Here is a 21,702-nt window from a genome sequence, read left to right as displayed (position 1 = left end):
AATAGATGGGGAAACAGTGGAAACAGTTATTACTGTTACCCTCTGGCTTTACCCAGGTGGTGCCAGTGGTAAAGAACTCTTCTGCCAATGCAGGAGACATAAAAGACCCGGGTTTGATCCCTGGGTCGGGAAGATTCCCCGGGGGAGGTTATGGTAACCCGCTCCGGTATTCTTGCCTGGAGAATCCCATAGACAAGAGGAGCCTGGTGGGCTACGGTCCATAGGATCACAGTCATACACAAGGCAACTTAGCATGCACTGGCTTACAGGTGAGACAGAGGCCCAGAGAGGTCAAATCACAGATGGGTAGGCAGGCCCTCTGCCTCCAGGGCTGAAACTCTCTCCAGTCCATCCACACTGGCCAGCCAGCAAGCTGATGCTTGGGGGGACAGAGCTGGGCAGCTGTGAGGACACTGTGCTCAGGAACCCTGAAGGGTGACCCAGTGGATCCTTACCTAGAGGCCTCGCTCAGTCAAAAGGCCTTGAGAAAGTGGTCCATCTCTGACTCTCCTTGGCTGCCATGTACCCCAGAAATAATGGGTGCTCAGGACAAATTCAATCAATCAATCCACTCTGAAAGGAGCTCTCTGCTCCAGGCGGGCATTTGAGAGGCCTCAGGCCCCAGGTGAAAGCATGGCTCTGTTGTCATTCAGACGTTTTTCTCTGCAGCTGGGTGACCTTGGTCAGGCCTTGCAGCTCGCTGGGCAGGGAAGTTGGGCAGGAGATCCTTTAAGGGCCCCACTGCAAATTCTCCCTCTCCAGCTCTCCTTCTCTCTCACTCTCTCCCCACTACCCCCACCCCCAGCAAAATCCCAGAGTCCCAGGCCCCGTCTGATCCCGCAGTGAACACCTTCACAAATATCCCTGTCTTCCAGGGGCACCCATGGCGGGTGGCCCTTTCCCAAAGCCTGCCTCTCTGCCAGCAGTGGCCCTCGAGGGACAGATGCCCCTGAGATCGGCTTGGCACCTCCTCAGTCTGGAAACAGATAACACAGACTTGATGGGAGTCCCCAGTCCTTCTCTGACACCAGGGGCCACACAGCCTCCAGCAGGTGCCCCACGGGCACCATTCCCAGGGCCCACATGGACCCTCTAGTAGCTCAGACTTCCCCTGCCTTGCTGAAACCCACTAGTTATAGGCGTGGGGCTCCCCTGGGTCTAGCAGCCCCAGTGCAGGGTCTGTTTCTGGTTCTGCTTGGCTGCCAGACATCCCCAAATTAAAAGGTGCTCAGGACAGATGTGATCGATCAATCAGTAACTGGAAACATTCCGAGGGCTTCCATGTACCAGTTGATGATTATGGCTAGCATGACGGGGCCCTTAGTGCCAGGTTCCAAGTCCTTTATGTGTATGTTACCTTTACTAACTGTCAAACGATTCCTAAATCTAAAGCCCAAGGAACAGAGTGACTTGCCCAAGAAAACCCAGTAATCACATAAGTCAGTCCACCCCCTGATCAATGACCGAGATGACCTGACCTCCAACACTGACAGAAAACTCACTTCACCTACACTATGCCACGGATCCCTCACAACAATCCTATGACATTGAGACAATTATTATTCCCATTTTACAGATGAGCCCTTGGCAAATGAGACCCAGGGTGATACACGCCATGTCCCGCTGGAAGGGAGATGGCATGCACTGGGATCTGAACTCGGAGTTTACTGCGATCATCAGATGTGCTTAACCGCTGGAGGAGGCCCCTGCTTCTGCGGTCAGGGACTGCAAGGGAAATGCTAGAGCTCGGCGAGCGGCCTCTTGTGGGCATGCGCGGAGCCCCAGGGCGCAGGGGTGGGGCAGGCTGGGGCGGGCTGTACTTACTCGGGGCACTGGCGACGTCTGGGCGCCTTTCCGGGGCCCACTGGTCTCCGGGGTGAGGTCACGGTGGTCCACCTGCATGTGGCTCTCCAGGTCCTCCGCGCTCTCAAACTTGACGCTGCACTCGGGGCAGCGGAGGCCGGCGCAGGGCCGGTCGGCAGGCTCGGGCGGGGCCAGGCCGCCCACCTGTCCGTTGGAGCTGCGGGCCATGCAGCCGGCGCAGAGGCCGTAGGGGAGCCCGTTGACGTCGAGCTTCACCAGGTCCTGCTTGCTGCGGAACTCTTTGAGGCACAGGGCACACTTGTAGAGCTTCTGCAGCCCCTGGCCGTTGGGGGAGGACGCGGCCGAGCTGCCCGCCAGCTTCTGCATGTGGAAGGTGCCGTGGATCTTGAGCTCGAGCGTGGAGGTGACCGTCTGCATGCAGACCACGCAGCGGAAGCCCGTGAGGGAGTTGCGCAGGTCGGGGTGCATCTGGCAGTGCTCGATGAACTCCTCCTCGCTCTGCAGGGGCATCTTGCAGATGCGGCAGGTGCCCGTGTCCAGGCTCTTGCTGTGGGTCACCTTGTGCTCGGTGAGCGTCAGCAGCGAGGGGAAACGCTCGCCGCAGATGGGGCACATGTAGTGCTTGGCGGGGCCCCGGTGGGTCTGCAGATGCTCCCGGAGCCCGTTCTCCGAGAAGAAAGTCCGCGAGCACACGTTGCACTTGTGGCTGCCCTTGATGAACTCAGCCTTCTTCCGCGAGCCGTCGTCCTCGCCCGGCCGGATGTTGTGGTCCCGCAGCCGGTGGTTCTGCAGCAGCACCTCCATGGTGTAGGCCGCCCCGCAGATGTCGCAGCCATACATGGGCTCCGAGGCATCCACGTCGTCCTCACTTGCCTCGTGGCTGTTGGGCGCCTCTGGGTTCTTCAGCAGCACACCCGGCAGGTCGGCTGGCTCGGCCTTCTTGGCGGCGGTTGGGGGCACTCCGTTGGCCGTGCCGTTCTCAGCCGCCGCGTCGAACACACAGTGCTTCTCCCGCAGGTGCTTCTCCAGCAGGATGATGGCGTGGAAAGCCTTGCTGCAGAACTTGCAGTTGTACTTCTTGCTGTGCGTGGTGATGTGGCACTGCAGCTCCACCTCGGTGCTGAAGGTCTCCCCGCAGAAGATGCACTTGTGGGCCCTGGCTGGGTTGCCCAGGTGGCTGTGCTTGACGTGCACCTGCAGGTCGGCCTCCTTGCGGAAGTCCCAGTTGCAGGCCGTGCAGCGGAACATCTTCTTCTCATTGCTGTGCTTCACCGCCAGATGCACCTGGATGGACACCTTGGAGTCGAAGACCTCCTGACACAGGGTGCAGTGGTAGAGCACGAAGGTGTGCATGTCCAGCAGGTGCTTCTGCAGGTCGTCCACCGAGGAGAACTGCTTGTCGCAGCTCTCGCACACGTAGTGGGTGGACGTGGTCATGTAGTGCACGGTCAGGTGCTGCAGCAGGGACTCCTGCGAGTCGAAGTCCTCCTTGCACTGGGGGCACGCCTGCTTCCGCAGCAGCAGCTCCAGGTGCAGCTTCAGGTGGGTCTGGAAGCTCTCGAAGTTGGAGAACTTGAGGTCACACTGGTTGCACGGGTACTCGCCGTTGGAGATTGAGTTGGCGCTCGCCGAGAGCCTCTGCCGCTTCGGTGAAGACACCTCCACGTCCGATGAGACTGGGCTCTGCTCCGCCTTGGACTTCTTACTGTGGGCCAGCGGGATGTTCTTGTGGTTCTCCTTGATGTGCTTGGTGAGCTTCAGGATGGAGCCGAAGATGGGCGAGTTGGTACAGTAGGGGCAGGAGTAGACCTCCATGAAGGACTGAGTGGGCTGCACGACCGGGGACTCCAGCTTGGCGCTGCCCACGCTGCAGTGGGCCTGCTGGATGTGCTCCGTGAGGGAGGACTCGGTCAGGAAGCCCATGGAGCACTGGTTGCAGAAGAAGGCGTTGTTGCCATCGGGTGGGTTGGCGTTGGGGCCGCAGTGGGAGACCCGGATGTGCTCCTGCAGGCTGTTGATGTCGGCGAACATCTCGGGGCAATAGTTGCAGTGGAAGGCGGAGATACTGCCAAACTGCATCACGGGGTACGCGTGGTTCTTGTGAAGCTTGCGGACATGCTCGTTGAGGTTGTAGAGGGTAGGCATGGAGTCCAGGCAGATCTGACATGTGTGGCTCTGCTGTGGCTTATCCGCATGGATGGTCTTCAGGTGGATCTCCAGCACAGCCAGGCTGTTGAAGTCCCGCTTGGAGCAGTAGGGGCAACTGTAGACCACCTTGGACCAGCCCTGCCCATCATCCCGCATCTTCTTCTGGCCCCGCAGCGGCTTCAAGGTGGAGTCCGGGGTGGAGCCTCGCTCCACAGAGGCGCTGGAGTCCGGCGTGGCGCTACTCATAGAGGCCACGCTGCCCAGCACGGGGTCGGGGCTGACACTGTGGTTGCTGGAATCGGGCTGCCGGTGGCTGTCCAGGTGGCAGTAGACGCCCTCCACGGAGGAGAACTGCTCGGGGCACATGGGGCACTTGTGTTTCTGGTTGGCGTGGGCTTGGTGGATGTGGGCGAGCAGTGCGTTCTCGTCGACGAAGACCTCGGGGCAGTGGATGCACTGCAGGTCGGCCTTCTCGGAGAGCTGCGGGTGGCGGGTGAGCACGTGCTTCTCCAGCTCCTCGGTCTGGCTGAAGGTGTCCTCGCAGTAGTCGCACATGAAGTCGTCCTTCTTGGCCTCCTTCTCCGACTTGGCCAGGTGCTCCTTGTTCTTCTTGTGGGCCTGCATGTGGCTCTGCAGCGAGCTGGTGGAGGAGAAGCCGCGCTTGCAGACGGTGCACTTGAAGGGCTTGCTGGAGCTGTGGGTCTTCAGGTGGATCTTGAGGTGGTCGCTGCGGGAGAAGGCCGCCTCGCACTCGTGGCAGTGGTACTTCTTGTCGCCCGTGTGCAGCTTGATGTGCCGGTCGCGGCTCCTCTTGTGCTTGAAGAGGCGACTGCAGTAGGTGCACTTGAACGGCAGCTTGTCGCTGTGGATCTGCTCGTGTCTCTTCAAGTAGCTCAGGCGGATGAAGGACTTGTCGCAGAACTGGCAAGGGTACGGCAGGCCCGTGCCCCCTTCCTCCTCACCCAGGCCCAGGTCACACCCATCTCCGATCATCTGCGTGGGTGACGCAACATCCTTGCTGGAGGGAGATGAGGCCACCCAGGAGAGTTGTGGGTCGTCGTCACCATCTGCGGGGGGGCAGGGGGGGTGGAAGGCAGAGAAGAGATTAGAGGCAATTCCCAGGGCCGCGAGAAACAAGGACGGAGCCAGCTTTTCGACAGCTCACGGGCTGAGGCTGTGCAGCTGGCCAACTGCTAAGGGGGAGTGGGAGGAGGGAGTCTGGGGGTGGAGGGCGGAAGCATGTGGACACGTGGGCCTTCCAGTCTGCTGAGGGGTGGCAGAGGGGCGGCAGGGTTCGGAGGGGAGGTGCCTTTCCCTTCGGCAACACCTGCCTGGGCCTCGCTGGATGTGGTACCCACCCCCCAACAGGAGCTGCAGTCTCAGCCACTTCCCTGATGGGGAGGGGGGGCAGGGGGCTGGGGAAAAAAATCACCAGACATGACCTCACAGACCATCAGGCCAAAAGGAGGTAAGTCCCATCACTTGATCATGACACGGGGCTTGACTCCCCGCTGCAGCCTGTAGCTTGGGTGGGAAACCCCACCAGATGCAATGGGTGTGGGCAAAGCTTTACAAGAAAGTAAAATGCAGTTTTAGTGAATTCAGCCATGCTCCATTCCACAGGGAAGGGGGACTGACAAAGATGGGACTGCAGCTTCAGGTGCACACGGACTCAGAGGCGCAAGGACCTCAGGCCCAAGGGCACAAGCAGGGGCAGGGGACTCGGGAAGGATCCGAGGGCTCCCAGCTCAGACCATCCCAAGGGTGGGGGTCTTCTTTGTTCCCCTCCACCCCTGGACTTTCCCCACGTCCACTCAGAACCCCAGGAGATGGCCCGAAGGGGCAGTGATCAGAGGTGGGGCCAGGACCCAGATGGCCTCAGAGCTCAACGCCTCATGGGCCCTTAAATCCACTGTGGTAGGGGTGGGGCTTTGCACAAACAATCGGCGTGGCCCACCCTCCCCAGGGACAGGGGCCACCCCCCCGCCAAGGCCCCCACCCGCTGCCTTGGCTGGCCAGGCCAGCCTCAGAGGAAAACTAAACCAACTAGGGGTTGGCCGTTTCTGGAAAAAACAAAGGCACACTGGACCCAGCAACTTAAACCAGTGAAGTTTCCTGAGACACGGCAGGGGTTGAACTGAAGCAGCCTGAGCAGGGAGTGAGTTCCGTGGCTCAGGTTACGTGTTGGGTGGATTTAAGACTTAATAATGAATGAAAGGGACCGCAGGCTGCTACGGACAGGAGAGAGAGAAACGAAAGCTCAGATTCGGCTGCACTGACCTTGCTCTTCTAACCCCGAGGAAACAGACCACTGCCCCGCCTCTCCGGCCCCCAGCCAGCCTGGTTGAGTCTTCAGAAAAGCCCTCACAGATGTAACCCAGAAATTCTTGGCTAGAGGCAGCCCAGATCTTCTAGAAGGGAAAGGCAGGGGACCTCACTCCCAGGCTGGACAAGCACCACTCACACGCCTGCACACATAAACATACTCACACACACATACAACTCATACACACTCCTGCAATCACATGTGAACTCCAACACACTAACACACACTCACACACAGTCATACACACCATCACAAACACACAGTCATACACTCACGCACTCTCTCACACGCACACAGCTCCATTCCTACATTATCACATCCACGTACACATACAGGCTTGAACATACACGCACACTCACCTGCAGACACAAACACACACACCATCATGGAGGTGCGTGGCTCAGACCGGGGGTCCTGCAACCCCAGGCTCTCACAACTGCAATCCCAAGACTTGAAAAGACAACAAGGACTGCTGGAGGGTCTTCCAGGGCCCCTCAGAGCTGGTTCGGAGCCTGCTCCTAGGCCCCACCCCCACCCTGGTGCCTGCCCAGGCCCTTGGCCCTGACCCCATGAAGATGTGCCTGACTCCAGCTAGCACGGCTGGCAGAGCTCTGCCTGGAGGGATGCTGCTCTCCAAAGCTCCTGACCTGGAGTCCTGATCTCTCTGTAGTCTCCCCGCCCCCGAAGCGCAGTTACCCAGCCCAGTGTGGGGTGCCTCCCAGAGTGAGGGCACCCGTTCCCCTGAGGGCCTCATGTTACGGGGCCTTCAGACGGGAAGGACACAGCACTGCTGGCTCCTTGGATTAGTTAGATGTGGCAGGAGGCGCCCCAGCCCCTGCCTGGGTCTTGCCAGCTGGCTCCTCGGGGTGCAGACAAAGGGACTCAAGGGAGGAGATGGCTAGAGCTGGGGCAGCTAGGGAACCCACTTGCCCCTGCCCCCTGGCTGGGCTCCACTGGCTTTTTATTATTTTGATGTCTCAGTTCAGACTCATGCAAGCTGCCATGGAGCCTTTCCTATGTGTATCACTAAGGGCTGTCTCCAGCACAGAGTGGGTGGGGACCAGGGCCCCTCCCACTGGACAGATGAGGAAACTGAGGCACAGCCACATGAGCCCCGCCCCCCGGGAAGAACAGCAGCAGGCCTGTCCGGTCAGGGCAGTGCCAGGCCTGTCCACTATCCGGCCCCTTGACACAGGTGAATTGAGCAAGACACCTGTGTGGGTGAGACCGAGAGAGGCGGCCCCATGACAAGCTCCCAGGCAGCCACCGTCTGACTCTTCTTTGAGCCCCAACAGGGCCAGCGGGATGGCCCACTGTCTGCATTGTGGGGAGGGGCCCCCGAGGCCCAGGAGGTGCCAAAGCTGGCTGACAAGTGGAGGATCCCTCCAAAGCCAGCCGGTTCATGGATGAGGAGCACATGGAAGACACCTGACCCGAAAGACCAAGCCTGCACACATCTTTCATTCACACTGTCCAAGGATGAGAGCAGACACCTGCACTTGAACCCTGCTCCTGCACTCACTTGTCACCCCACGAGGCTCCTCTAAACTCTAAGTCAGCTCACACATCTGAAACAGAGATGCACCGTGAGGGGTGGATGAGAAAAGTTAATGTGAAGAAGCACTCTTATTCCATTCACATGAACTGTCCAGACCAGGCCCATCTGCAGAGACAGAAAGCAGATTAGTGATTGCCTGAGGCCAGAGGAGGGAGCAGGGCTGACTGCAAATGGGCAAAAGGCGTCCTTCAGAGATCATGGAAATGCCTGCAAGCTGGACTGCGGTGAGGGCTGCACAGCCCTGTGAATTTACTAAACGTCACTGAACTGCTCACTTAAAACAAGGGAGTGTTACGGTATGCAAATTATACTTCAATAAAGCTGATAAACAAAAGCGCTATTTGGCCAATAATCATAATTAGCACTAATGAGTACCACTAGTGCTAATAAAATTAGCAGCTACATTTAGAGAGCATGTCCCGAGTGCCAGCACTGTGCTAAGTGCTTCTATTACCGCAATTAATACTCTCCTTTCATCCTCCCATCGGTAACATCCCATTTTTGAGATGAGGAGGCTGAGACTCAGAGAGGTGAGTAACTTGCCTTCAGTCACACAGCCGGAAGCCCCAGCAGTGTGTGGCCAGGAGCTCGAGGTCTACTCTCCCCTGCACCCCCTCACCCACCCAGTCTTTGAGAAGGAGGGTCAACCTGCCCCAGCACCACAGCCCCCTCAGATTCATCACGGGGCTGCCCAGCTGGCTTTATTTTTCTGTAAACAAGTCTCAAAACTACAGCAAAGCACATTATTTTGGGAGCAACAAACTGAGCAACTGCTGAGATTATAATCATTTGAATTGAAATAAGGCTCCTTAAACTGAAAAGGCCCAATCAGGGGAAATGGGCATGTTGACAAATAAAAGACCCAACTCAGATTGCCCTGTTCAAAGCCTTCTACTCGCACAACATTTAACCTTGGCTGCTGCCATCCGCCCCATCCCTCCAGATGCATTTTGTGTAAGGGCACTTAGCTTGCTGTTCTAGGAGCAAGCTGGAGAGAAGACCAGGGCCAGCGCACTCAGGATGGATGCGCAGGGGAGGGGTTGGCAGAAGGGGGGTCCTTACAGCAGCCACGCTCCCCTCGCGCTGTTAGTCATCACACAAATGAAACCAGCGCAGCACACGCCCTTGGGCAGACTGCAGAAAGGGAAAGGGTACAGAAACAGGGTGAAGGCAAGCCCGAGATCCCCTTCAACTTGAATGTTTCAGAACTCAGGGAGAAGACAGATTCAAGGAAAGACCAGCTGCACCAGCCACCTTTTCATTTCCAAGTAAATGCTTTGATAAATTCTACTACGTGCCAGGCATTCTTTTAACTCATCAGTCCTCTCAATAGCCCAATGAGATAAGCACTATTATTATTTCCCTGTTCAGGTGAGGAAACTGAGGCACAGAGAGGCTGAGTAACTTACCTAAAGCCACACAGCTCGCAGGCAGGAGGGCCAGGATTCAAACCTAGTTAGCTGGTTCTGAGTCGGTGCGTTCACCCACCAGGCTGTGTGTGTGTGCTCAGCACTCAGTTGTGTCCGACTCTTTGATCCACCATGCTACCCTGCTTCTATCTTTTGGGAGAGGGTTTGGTCACAGCAGAAGATCAAGAGGGAAACCCAGTGACTAATATCAGATCCTCGGCTTCCCCTTTTCACCTAGAGTAAGTACAGCTAAAGAAACAGAACAAAATGAGTATAAAAATCACTTTCAAAAAGGAAATTGCAGTCATTTAAAAATGACTAATCCTCAAAAAGGGCTGATAGGAAATGGGTTATATGGGTCTTCTGCTGTCGGCTGCAGGAAGAGAACAAAAATAAGCATAAAAGTGGGGAGAAACTTCGATAAAAACTCAATTAGGTAGTAAAAAGAACATTAGCTGGGCTTCAGATCTATCAGCGGAAGAAAGAGGCGACCCCAAGCTCACGTGGCCACACTGGGTCAATTCTGTGGGCTGAGTCTGCAGCCTTGACAACGTGGCCTCAGACGCACCTTGACTGGATGGAGTCAAGTGGCCGCCACCCAGGATGGCTTGGACCCTCCGCGCCATGCTCTTCCTGTCACAGAGAATCAAGGTCGGAGCTGCAGAGGAAGCCTGGGATGCCAGGGGGAGAGTAGCCAGCCCATGAGAGTTTGCAGAAAGGGCCCTTCCTGCAGTGAGGGGCACAGGCTAGGGAGGTGGGGGGAACCATCCATCACTGAAGCTCTGCACGAGGAATAGATGGCTCTGAAAAGAACATTGGAGGGGTTGCTGCTGTGGGCGGGAAGGTGAAAACAGCTGATGCCCAGGCAGCTCCAGGTTTCTAGGACATTCCTGGAATGGGCAGGTCCATTCAGGTGAATAAAAATGACCGCCAAGCTCCAGAAGGGACAAAAGCTGAGCAGCCCCAGGAGTGAAGTTTCCACCAGGTTCACCAGTGCTCCCAGCACAAGGGACTGTGCTGGGGGCTGAGGGCCCTGGACGCTGCCCCGTGGAGAGTCCAGGCTGCACACAGCAAGTGGATTGGCGCCTGTAGGAGATGCACTGGGGCAGAGGAAAGAACACTGGACATAGAGTCCAGCGAGAGACCTGGGACAAGAGTGTCTGCCCTGCTCCTTACCTCTTACCAGGTGGCAAAGCTGGCCATCCATCCCAGAATACTCCTTGACTCAATTACATGTACACACATAGAATCAACATCAGTGTAAGGGGGAGGGGAGGCAAGAGGAAGTGAATGGGCCATTGCTCATCTTACCTCACAGATGCGGAAAAGGCCACACAAGGCAGGAACAGACAGATCCAGGACTAAACTCACAAAAACCACTGCAGTTACAGTTTATGGAACATTTTGTATAAATCAGACACTCTGCCAGCATTTTCTCATTTGCTTTTGACAACATCACTAGGAGACAGGCGCTATTATTACATCTCCTTCTTTATAACTTGCAAACTGAGGCTCCAGGAAGGAAAGAAACGTTCTGAGCACACAGAGTTAGCAAGTAGCAAATGTACCACTACCCCTACCCCAAAGCCGCTCACTAACTATTAGACTACACTGCCTCTCCAGGCCCAGTTCAGAGACCGCCCCACTGCAGAAGCTGCTCGGTGCCAAGCACTGTAACTCAAGGAGAGCCACAAAGAGGTCTCACATTTTACAAGCCCACCTGCCACAAAGATGTGTCCCAAAGCAGGCAAAGTCAGCAGTGGATCACCAGCAGCTGGCTCTGATGCCAAGCACCCATGAATGTGGCTGCCCTCTTTCTAAAAAACATTTATTTGGCTGAATCAGGTCTTCGTTGCAGCATGTGAGATCTTTGGTTTCATTATGTTGGGTTTAGTTCTCTCACCAGGAGTAAAACCCAGGTCCCCAGCATTGGGAGCATGGAGTCTTAGCCACTGGACCACCTGAAGTGGTCCCTGTAGCCACTGGAAGTCCCTATAGCTGGCCTCTTGCCTCAACTAGTGGCAGATACAGCAGGATGCTTAAACAGCCTGGGAAAAACCCATCTGGGAGATTGTAGTAGGCAGAATAATCCTGCTCCCTCCCCACAAAATGTAGATGTCCCAATCCCCAGAAACTATGAATATGTTACATTATCTGGCAAAGGTGAATTAAAGTTGTAGGTAGAATTAAGATCGCTACTTAGATCACCTTCAGATAAAGAGCTTATGCTGAATTATCTGGAGGGCCCAATGTAATGACAAGGGTCCTTGCAGAAAAGGGAAGCAAAAGAGGAGGTCAGAGTGATACAACTGTTGGCTCTGAAGATGGAAGGGGGCCACAAGCCAAGGAATGTGGGCAGCCTCTAAAAATGGAAAAAGCATGAAAACAGATTCTCTCCAGAACCTTCAGAAAGGAACACAGCCCTGCAATTTCAGCCCAGTGACATCCATGCCAGACTTCTGACCTACAGAATTGTAAGGTAATAATCTGTTCTTGTTTTACGCCACTAAGAAAGTTAATTTGCTATAGCAACAATAGGAAATGAAAATAGATATTGGTACCAGGAGCAGGGAGGTGCTATTACAAATACCAGAAAAGGGTAGAAGTGGCTTTGGGATTGGGCAGTGGGCAGTGACTAGAATTTTTAGGAGTGTGATAGAAAAATGCCTATATTGCCTTTAAAAGATTATCATAGAAATACAGATATTAATGACTCAGAGAAGACTCAGAAGGAAGTAAGGAGTACATTTGAAAAAACCTAAGTCACCATAAAAAATACATAAATATCATGAACAGATTGATAAGAGAAACAGGAACATAAAAGGGATTGATGGTGAGGTCTTAGAAGATGAGGAGCTTGATATTGGAAACTGGAAGAAAGGGATCCTTGTTATATAGTGGCAGGAAGTTTAATGGAATCACGCCCCCCACTCATGTGAAAAGCAGGATTTGTAATGGGTCAGACGCGAGAGACGCCAGCCCCGGCGCAACCGATCAGGCAAAGAGGCGTGGCCGAGAGGAGCTACCCCACGCCTGAGGCCAGGGCCGGCAGCGGAGAGGAGCTACCCCACGTCCAACAGGCGGTAGCTGCGCAGGCACAGGAGGGCTGAGAGGAGCTACTCCACGTTCAAGGTCAGGAGGGGCGGCCTTGAGGAGATACCCCTCATCCAAGGTAAGGTACAGCGGCTGCACTTTGCTGGAGCGGCTGTGAAGAGATTTTCCACGCCCAAGGTAAGAGAAACCCAAATAAGACGGTAGGTATTGGGAGGGGTCATCAGAGGGCAGACACACTGAAATCATAATCACAGAAAACTAGCTGATCTGATCACATGGACCACAGCCAAATGTGGTCCACTGGAGAAGGGAATGGCAAACCACTTCAGTATACTTGCCTTGAGAACCCCATGAACAGTATCAAAAGGCAAAATGATAGGATACTAAATGAGGAATTCCCCAGGTCGGTAGGTGCCCAATATGCTACTGGAGATCAGTGGAGAAGTAACTCTAGAAGGAATGAAGGGATGGAGCAAAAGAAAAACCAATACCCAGTTGTGGATGTGACCGGTGATAGAAGCAAGGTCCGGTGCTGTAAAGAGCAATATTGCATAGGAACCTGGAATGTTAGGTCCATGAATCAAGGCAAATTGGAAGTGGTCAAACAGGAGATGGCAAGAGTGAACACAGACATTCCAGGAATCAGTGAATTAAAATGGACTGGAATGGGTGAATTTAACTCAGATGACCATTATATCTACTACTGTGGGCAGGAATCCCTTAGAAGAAATAGAGTAGCCATCATGGTCAACAAAAGAGTCCGAAATGCAGTACCTGGATGCAATCTTAAAAACAACAGAATGATTTCTGTTCGTTTCCAAGGTAAACCATTCAATATTACAGTAATCCAGGCCTATGCCCCAACCAGTAATGCTGAAGAAGCCGAAGTTGAACAGTTCTATGAAGACCTACAAGACCTTTTAGAACTAACACCCAAAAAAGATGTCCTTTTCATTATAGGGGACTGGAATGCAAAAGTAGGAAGTCAAGAAACACCTGGAGTAACAGGCAAATTTGGCCTTGGAGCACGGAATGAAGCAGGGCAAAGGCTAATAGAGTTTTGTCAAGAGAATGCACTGGTCATAACAAACACCCTCTTCCAACAACACAAGAGAAGACTCTACACATGGACATCACCGAAATCAGACTGATTATATTCTTTGCAGCCAAAGATGGAGAAGCTGTATACAGTTAGCAAAAACAAGACCAGGAGCTGACTGTGGCTCAGATCATGAACTCCTTATTGCCAAATTCAGACTTAAATTGAAGAAAGTAGGGAAAACCACTACACCATTCAGGTATGACCTAAATCAAATCCCTTATGATTATACAGTGGAAGTGAGGAATAGATTTAAGGGACTAGATCTGATAGATAGAGTGCCTGATGAACTCTGGACGGAGGTTCGTGACATTGTACAGGAGACAGGGACCAAGACCATCCCCGTGGAAAAGAAATTCAAAAAAGCAAAATGGCTGTCTAAGGAGGCCTTACAAATAGCTGTGAAAAGAAGAGAAGTGAAAAGCAAAGGAGAAAAGGAAAGATATAAGCATCTGAACACAGAGTTCCAAAGAATAGCAAGGAGAGATAAGAAAGCCTTCCTCAGTGATCAATGCAAAGAAATAGAGGAAAACAACAGAATAGGAAAAACAAGAGATCTCTTCAAGAAAATTAGAGATTCCAAGGGAACATTTAATGCAAAGATGGGCTCGATAAAGGACAGGAATGGTATGGACCTAACAGAAGCAGAAGATATTAAGAAGAGGTGGCAAGAATACACAGAAGAACTGTACAAAAAAGATCTTCACGATGAAGATAGTCACGATAACGTGATTACTGACCTAGAGCCAGACATCTTGGAATGTGAAGTCAAGTGGGCCTTAGAAAGCATCACTACGAACAAAGCTAGTGGTGGTGATGGAATTCCAGTTGAGCTATTTCAAATCTTGAAAGATGATGTTGTGAAAGTGCTGCACTCAATATGCCAGCAAATTTGGAAAACTCAGCAGTGGCCACAGGACTGGAAAAGGTCAGTCTTCATTCCAATCCCAAAGAAAGGCAATGCCAAAGAATGCTCAAACTACCGCACAATTGCCCTCATCTCACACGCTAGTAAAGTCATGCTCAAAATTCTCCAAGCCAGGCTTCAGCAATATGTGAACTGTGAACTCCCAGATGTTCAAGCAGGTTTTAGAAAAGGCAGAGGCACCAGAGATCAAATTGCCAACATCCGCTGGATCATGGAGAAAGCAAGACAGTTCCAGAAAAACATCTATTTCTGCTTCATTGACTATGCCAAAGCCTTTGACTGTGTGGATCACAATAAACTGTGGGACATTCTGAAAGAGATGGGAATACCAGACCACCTGACCTGCCTCTTGAGAAACCTGTATGCAGGTCAGGAAGCAACAGTCAGAACTTTACATGGAACAACAGACTGGTTCCAAATAGGAAAGGGAGTGCGTCAAGGCTGTATATTGTCACCTTGCTTATTTAATTTATATGCAGAGTGCTGGAAGAAGCACAAGCTGGAATCAAGATTGCTGGGAGAAATATCAATAATCTCAGATATGCAGATGACACTACCCTTATGGCAGAAAGTGAAAAGGAACTCAAAAGCCTCTTGATGAAAGTGAAAGAGGAAAGTGAAAAGGTTGGCTTGAAGCTCAACATTCAGAAAACTAAGATCATGGCATCTGGTCCCATCACTTCATGGGAAATAGATGGAAAAATAGTGGAAACAGTGTCAGACTTTATTTTTGGGGGCTCCAAAATCACTGCAGATGGTGATTGCAGCCATGAAATTAAAAGACGCTTACTCCTTGGAAGGAAAGTTATGATCAACCTTGATAATATATTAAAAAGCAGAGACATTACTTTGCCAACCAAGGTCCGTCTAGTCAAGGCTATGGTTTTTCCTGTGGTCATGTATGGATATGAGAGTTGGACTGTGAAGAAAGCTGATCGCTGAAGAATTGATGCTTTTGAACTGTGGTGTTGGAGAAGACTCTTGAGAGTCCCTTGGACTGCAAGGAGATCCAACCAGTCCATTCTAAGGGAGATCGATCCTGGGTATTCATTGGAAGGACTGATGCTAAAGCTGAAACTGCAATACTTTGGCCACCTCATGCGACGAGTTGACTCACTGGAAAAGACTCTGATGCTGGGAAGGGTTGGGGGCGGGAGGAGAAGGGGACGACCGAGAATGAGATGGCTGGATGGCATCACCGACTCTGTGGACATGAATTTGAGTGAACTCCGGGAGTTGGTGATGGACAGGGAGGCCTGGCGTGCTGTGGTTCATGGGGTCACGGAGAGTCGGACACGACTGAGTGACTGAACTGAACTGAACTGAAAAAATGGATATTTGGCTGAGAAGATTTCCAAACAGCTTATTGAAGGTATGGCCGGTTTCTTCTTGCTGCTTACAGTAGAGGAAAGAGGTGGATTGAGAGAAGACTGTTAAGCAAAGAGGAACAAGGAATCGATGATTTTAGAAGTTCTCAGCTTAACCAGATTGCAAAATACATCACGATTAAGAGACTCACTATCAGCAAAGCATGCTCTAGAGAAAAGACTGAGAGTGTGACTATACGGTTTGCTCGTATCTCAGAAAAAGCAAAAGGCTGGAGCACTCAGTCACACAAAAGGCTCTTTGAAGAGAACGTGATTCACCAGAGAGCATCTAGAAAATTTGAGGGCATTGCCCTGGAACCATCACAGCAGAAGCCGAAAGTGGAGATGGCATTAGCTACGGGGAAAAAAATCTACATAGGTACCTCTTATCCAATGGAATAGATTCCCCATGACATACACAGGAGACCACCAAGTTTCCTGAAAAGTTTACACCAGCAGAAACACTGCCAGCCTGGACCAAAAAGAGATGAAAGAAGACTGTGGAACCCCCAAATTCTACAGGCAGAAAATAGGCTAATAAAATTACTTGGCTGCAAACATGTGCTACTTTTCATAAAAATTAAAATTTAAAAAAAAAAGAAAAGATAATGCAGAGGGCAAAGCCAGAGCATAGAACTCTGAGCCTAGAGGGTGAGGCCATGAGCCCAGGGTGAAACCATGAGCATAGTGGATGAGATCACTACTAAACTAGGTTCAGACTCTGGCACTAAATAACCATAGGCAAGTACATCCCCTCTTTGTGCTTTCCTTTTCCCAACTCCTGAGAGAATGAATCAGATGAATTGGTCTTCTAAGAGCCTTTGTAGCTCTAAGAGTCTGTGATCAACTAGTGATGGCTTCCCTGGGTACAGAAATGAGGAATGCAGATAGTAGGTATTCTAGCTCTCTGCTGGATATCTCCCTGTCTTTCCCTCAGCACATATTTGTTGAGCCTGCTCTATATGCCTGGACCTCTAAGGGTTTACAGAAGGTCCCTCGCATTCTTAGGTTTCTCTGCTCTTGACTGCCCAGACTGTCTGTCAATTAGTTACCATCTCAAGTTTCAATTCTCAACTACTGCTTTGCTACTTTGAAGCACTTTGAAAGAGGAAAAAAAAGAAAATCTTTCATGTAAGCAGTCAGTCTTGCATCTAGGTATTTGATTTTCCTAAAGGTACATCTGAAGGTGTGGTGTAAAGGATGGAGGCCCAACCCCTTAGAAATCAGGAGTCCACCCTGGGAAGAAGAGGGATGAGGCAGCTGGAGGGTCTCCGCTCAGAGGTAGGTTAAGGAGCCCCATGGAGGTTACCAGGAACTGACATAGCTCCAACTGAAATCGTGAATTAGAATTATGCTTTTAATAAAAATAACAGCAACTCATAGTCACCCTTCTCTGCTCCAGGGAGCGCAGAGTGCCTTTGTGTATACGATTTCATCATCCCTAGTGAGGTCACAGACAGGGAAATTGGGGATCATTGTTTCAGTCTGCATATAAAAAATAAGCAAATGGGGTGGGAGGGTGGTGGCTTCAGGGGTCAACAGACAGCACTGGGGTGGAGGCTGGGATGCAGAGGTCAGCAACCTCAAACTGAGGGGAACCAAGGTGTTCTTGCCCTTAGGGGCTGCTTCCCCAGCTGGCCCTGGTGGGTGAAGGGTCGGGTCCTATTCTCTGACCTGCCTCTAAGGGACACTTGGCACATAGCCTTGAAAGCCTGCAGACCGCCCAACAGACTGAAAGTCATGGCCCTAAGTGCCTTTTTCTAGCTGTCTCTGGGAGCTGCTGAAATGCCACCTGATAACAAATAACTGCCATCCAGGCCCTTAATAAATCTTCTGGGGAGTCAAAACCATCAGTGTTACTTTAAAGGGACTCAGTCAATATCAGGGACACACCAGCCATTGGGAGACAGCAGAGCCACGGTTTGAGAGCTCAGGCTCACTTAGATTGAGCTGCCACTCATTCGCTGTGTGATCACAGACAAATCACTGCACCTTTCTGAGCCCCTATTTCTTTATCCATAGGATGGAGACAATAATACTGTCTACCTTGGGACTTCCCTGGTGTTGCAGCAGCTAAGACTCCACATCCCCAGTGCAGGGGGCCCAGGTTTGATTCCTGCTCAGAGAACTGAATCCCATATGCAGCAACTAAGAGTTTGAATGTCGCAACTGAAGCTCCCACAGCTAAGAGATTCCACACGCAGCAACTAAAACTGAAGACCGTGTGTGCCATAGCTAAGACCCAGTGCAGCCAAATAAAAATACATAAATAATTAAAAAAAAAAACAATTTACCTTATGTTTTAAAGGGTCTACCTTAAAAAAATGTGCATATGCTGCTAAGTATTCAATAAATGTTGGCTGCAGAACAAGATTACCAGTGTAACCTGTACTACTTTCTTTAACTAAATCCCATCAACTGTCTGACATTTAAAAGTTTACACAGCATTTTCACACCCGTTATCCCTCTGACACTGGAGCAGTTTTTCATGGCTGAGGTGGTGGTGGCGGTGGGTTATTCCCATATTACAAGTAAGCAGGGTGCCACACTCCCAGGTACCCTGGAGGGAACCCAGCTTCCCACCCAGCCTGTATCCCTCTTTCACAAAGTATCTGCGTTTACACTGTAAGTTGTGTGGTCAGCTCCAAGGATGAGAAAATAGAACAGAGCAGTTAGACCACATCCCGATGTCACAGAGCAGATGGTAAATGAAAAGGCTGGGACTGGACTCTCAGTCAGCTGGACTGAGAGGAATGATCACCTAAGCATAGGGGCAGAGACCACCGTGGCCGTCCTCCTGCCAGACAGTCTGGGGACCACCTGGTCATCAGTTATTATGTAAAAATGCCAACAGCTAGAAATCAAGAACTCGAGTGTTTTAAACCACATCCATGTTTTCTAAAAGGAGAGGGCAAAGACCTGGAGGCATGGGACCTGCGTCTGGTTTATCCATGATGGATCAGCAATGTGGCTCCCACTTAGAACCAGATGCACTTCCTCTGTTGTCTGTCCAGACCCATAGGGCTCCCTTCCCCATCTCAAGTTGTCCTAGACCTGAAGGCACCTGCGTTTGCTTGGTGGCTGAGTCCAGCAACTGGACTTTAGAGCCTCAGATTCCCAGCTCCATCAAGTTAATAAATCTCAGTTTCACAGAAGAAGAAACCAGCCTCAGTTTTCTCATCTGTAAAATGGGAATAATGACAGTCCCAATTATAGAGTTATTATGCAGATTAAATAAGTGAATATTTGTAACACATTATATAAAAGAAGGGCTTCCCAGGTGACGCTAGTGGTAAAGAACCTGTCTGCCAATGCAGGAGACATAAGCAATGGAGGTTCCATCCCTGAGTCAGGAAGATCCCCTGGAGGAGAGCATGGCAATCCACTCCAGTATTCTTGCTTGGAGAATCCCATGGACAGAGGAGCCTGACGGGCTATAGTCCATAAGGTCGCAAAGAGGTAGACACGACTGAAGCGACTTAGCACGTACGCATGCACCCATATATGAGAAATGTTCTATAAAATAAAAATAGTCACTGGCTATTGGCTCCCTCCCAGCTCAACATAAGGTCACAGAGCAGAGAAAGGGAAAGAGAGGCAAGCAAGAAAGACAGGCAATGGCCATGAGGGTGTGGATAGCAGAAGACAGTAAGAGGCCCCATCTTCCCGAGTTCTGATTAACAACCAGGAAGGTCTAAGTTAAGGACCAGCAGAAGGTGGTTTTCAAAGCAAAAGACACTGAACCTGCACAGAGGCCCATTGGCTCCTTGCATTTACAATCCTGGGACATCAGAGAGCAAAGAAGCCTTCAAGAGCACCCAGCCAATCCTCTCATCATATAAATACAGAAACTCGGGCATCAGCAGCCTTGCTGGAACTTGGACCTGGATAGGACACCCCTGCCCCTTTCACCCACTAGGGCTGCCATCCCCAAAGGACTGCTGGACACGCAGGGCAGAAAGGAGACATCCGCCTTTCCCCTTGAAGCCTCTGACCTCACAGAACACACAATCTGCCTGGCTGCTCCATCCCTTAGATAAATTTACTTAGCACTGATATTGAAAATGCAATTGAGCTTGAGTTTTATTGCAGAAATTAAACAGACCAGGGGGGAAAAAAAGCCAGCGCTCATCAACTCACCCGAGAGCTGGCGATGATCAAACTAGCTAATGTGGAGTGTCACCATCAATTCCTGCCAGGAAGGGAGGGCCCGATATTCCCCCACCAGGGGCTCCCCAAAGATGGGGCACTTGCAGCTAGCAGAGGGGCTCTGGAAGGCTTTCCCATCAGCCCCCTGACTGGGGCTCCCTGCATACCCCAACCTCAGCCCACCGGCCTCCCACTGTCATGGGAGCAGAGACAGCACCTCTGAAGTCACCTCCATCAGCCTTTACGGAACAACACTGCCAAGGGCCGGAGCGAAGGGCTCTCTGCTCAACTCAAGAGAAAGCGAAATGCTTTCAGGGTTGAATCACTGTTTTTCTTTACTCCCTTTGGAGATCGGCGGAGCCCACATTCGGCCGTGTTCGTGGACCTGGGACTGGAAACAGCTGCGCTCTAATTACATGTAAAGTGTACCAAAACATCCCTTTTATCACAGACTGGAAATCTGTTAGCATCTGTCTCTCCTTTGTTTCTTCCACAAGATACAAGCTTGTTTCTACATTTTTCTCACCTGTAGCGGTGATTAAAATTCATTATAAATGAAAGGAGTGAACAGAGAAACAAGTTCCTCTGTGTACCGTTCTAAACTCAAATTAGAAACAGCTGTTTGCTAATTCATGCAGCGATGTTTTGTCGTGCTCTGTGAATCAATAATAACTCACCCTATTGCTACTGAAATTTTTGGATAATCCATACATTTAACTCGGCGTTGTGTTCTCCAGGCAGAAATGCGGAGGCAGAAACTCCCAGCTGCCTCTAAGCAGGCACGAGGGGACTCTGGTTTGCTCCCTGGAGATGTCCACACTGCCCCAGCAGACAGCCCCAAACTCGGAGGCTCCCAGCAACTCTCCCCTAGACCGGGCCCTGGCAGGACCAGAAAGAAACCCTGAAACAGTCTTCTCATCTCCTCCCCTCTCCTGGAACCAGCAAAAAAATAAATCAACTCTGATTAAACGCAAACTACACATATCCTCCAGCCGCCGGAGGGAACAGCAAAATTAAAAGTCTAATTGGTACCCGGAACAATTTAAAACTATTAAGTATAGGTGAGGCTTTTCTGTAAGAAAATAATCCTTTGATTAGGATTAAGTTTATTTGGATAGCACTGTTCCCGTTCCTACATTTTAGCTGCAGATGTCGGAGCTATAGTCTGCAAGTCCTCTAAGCTCCTGAGAAGTATTTGGGCATCTCCTCTGCCAACTTCAGTGAAGAGAGTGTGTGGCATCTGGAGTGGAGGCTCTGAAAGGAAGAGGATGTTCTTTCCACATTGTGGGGAGGAAAGTGAGCAATTCCTTCAGAAGCCCGTACTGCTACCACGGCATGACCAGCTTGCTCAGCAGATGCTCCTCCAGGAAGCCTTCCCCGACTCCCTCTGCCACCATCAGTGCCCATCCCTGACCCTGGGATACTTCCATGAGGCCACTTTTCACCCTGAATTGTGGCACCTGACATCACTGCTATTTTGAGTCCTTGTGGAGCTCCTGTGTCTCCTGCATCCTTTCAGGTCTGAGACACAGTCACGCTGAGCCAGTTTTTAAACCTCAGACTGGGATTACCTCCCACTCCCCATGGCCTAGTCCCACTCTGCAGCCACCAACCGCAGAGCTGTCCGTGAGTGCCAGGCACAGTACCAAGCTCCTCATGAGCTTTACCTCCTTAAATGCCCACTGCCATCCTACAATGGTGGCCACCATCATTTCCCCATTTTCCAGAGCAGACATCTGAGACTCAGAGAGGGGAAGGGCCCTGAGTTTCACAGAAGTTAGTGGAAGGAGCCTAAAATGACTCCCCATTTCTCCAGAAAGCCATCAAAACAACCTCCTGT

General features: G+C 51.4%; 1 protein-coding gene across 4 annotated transcripts in view; it reads right to left on the bottom strand.

Moving 5' to 3' along the window:
* The window catches only part of ZNF423 (zinc finger protein 423), a 346,670-nt gene that overhangs the window by 140,967 nt on the left and 184,001 nt on the right, over positions 1-21,702 (bottom strand). For all 4 annotated transcript variants that reach the window (XR_016035886.1, XM_055412817.2, XM_055412819.2 and 1 more), the window contains exon 4: positions 1,825-5,039. Coding sequence is in view for 3 of the 4 variants with exons in the window: in XM_055412817.2 (XP_055268792.2) it covers positions 1,825-5,039 (3,215 nt within the window). In the remaining variant the exon portion in view is untranslated. The remainder of the gene's footprint in view (positions 1-1,824; positions 5,040-21,702) is intronic.

The sequence above is a fragment of the Moschus berezovskii genome, chromosome 22 (genome assembly GCF_049115385.1).
Source record: "Moschus berezovskii isolate FMDL1 chromosome 22, NW_MosBer_1.0, whole genome shotgun sequence".
Taxonomy (NCBI): domain Eukaryota; kingdom Metazoa; phylum Chordata; class Mammalia; order Artiodactyla; family Moschidae; genus Moschus; species Moschus berezovskii.
This window is presented reverse-complemented; position numbering and strand designations above follow the sequence as displayed.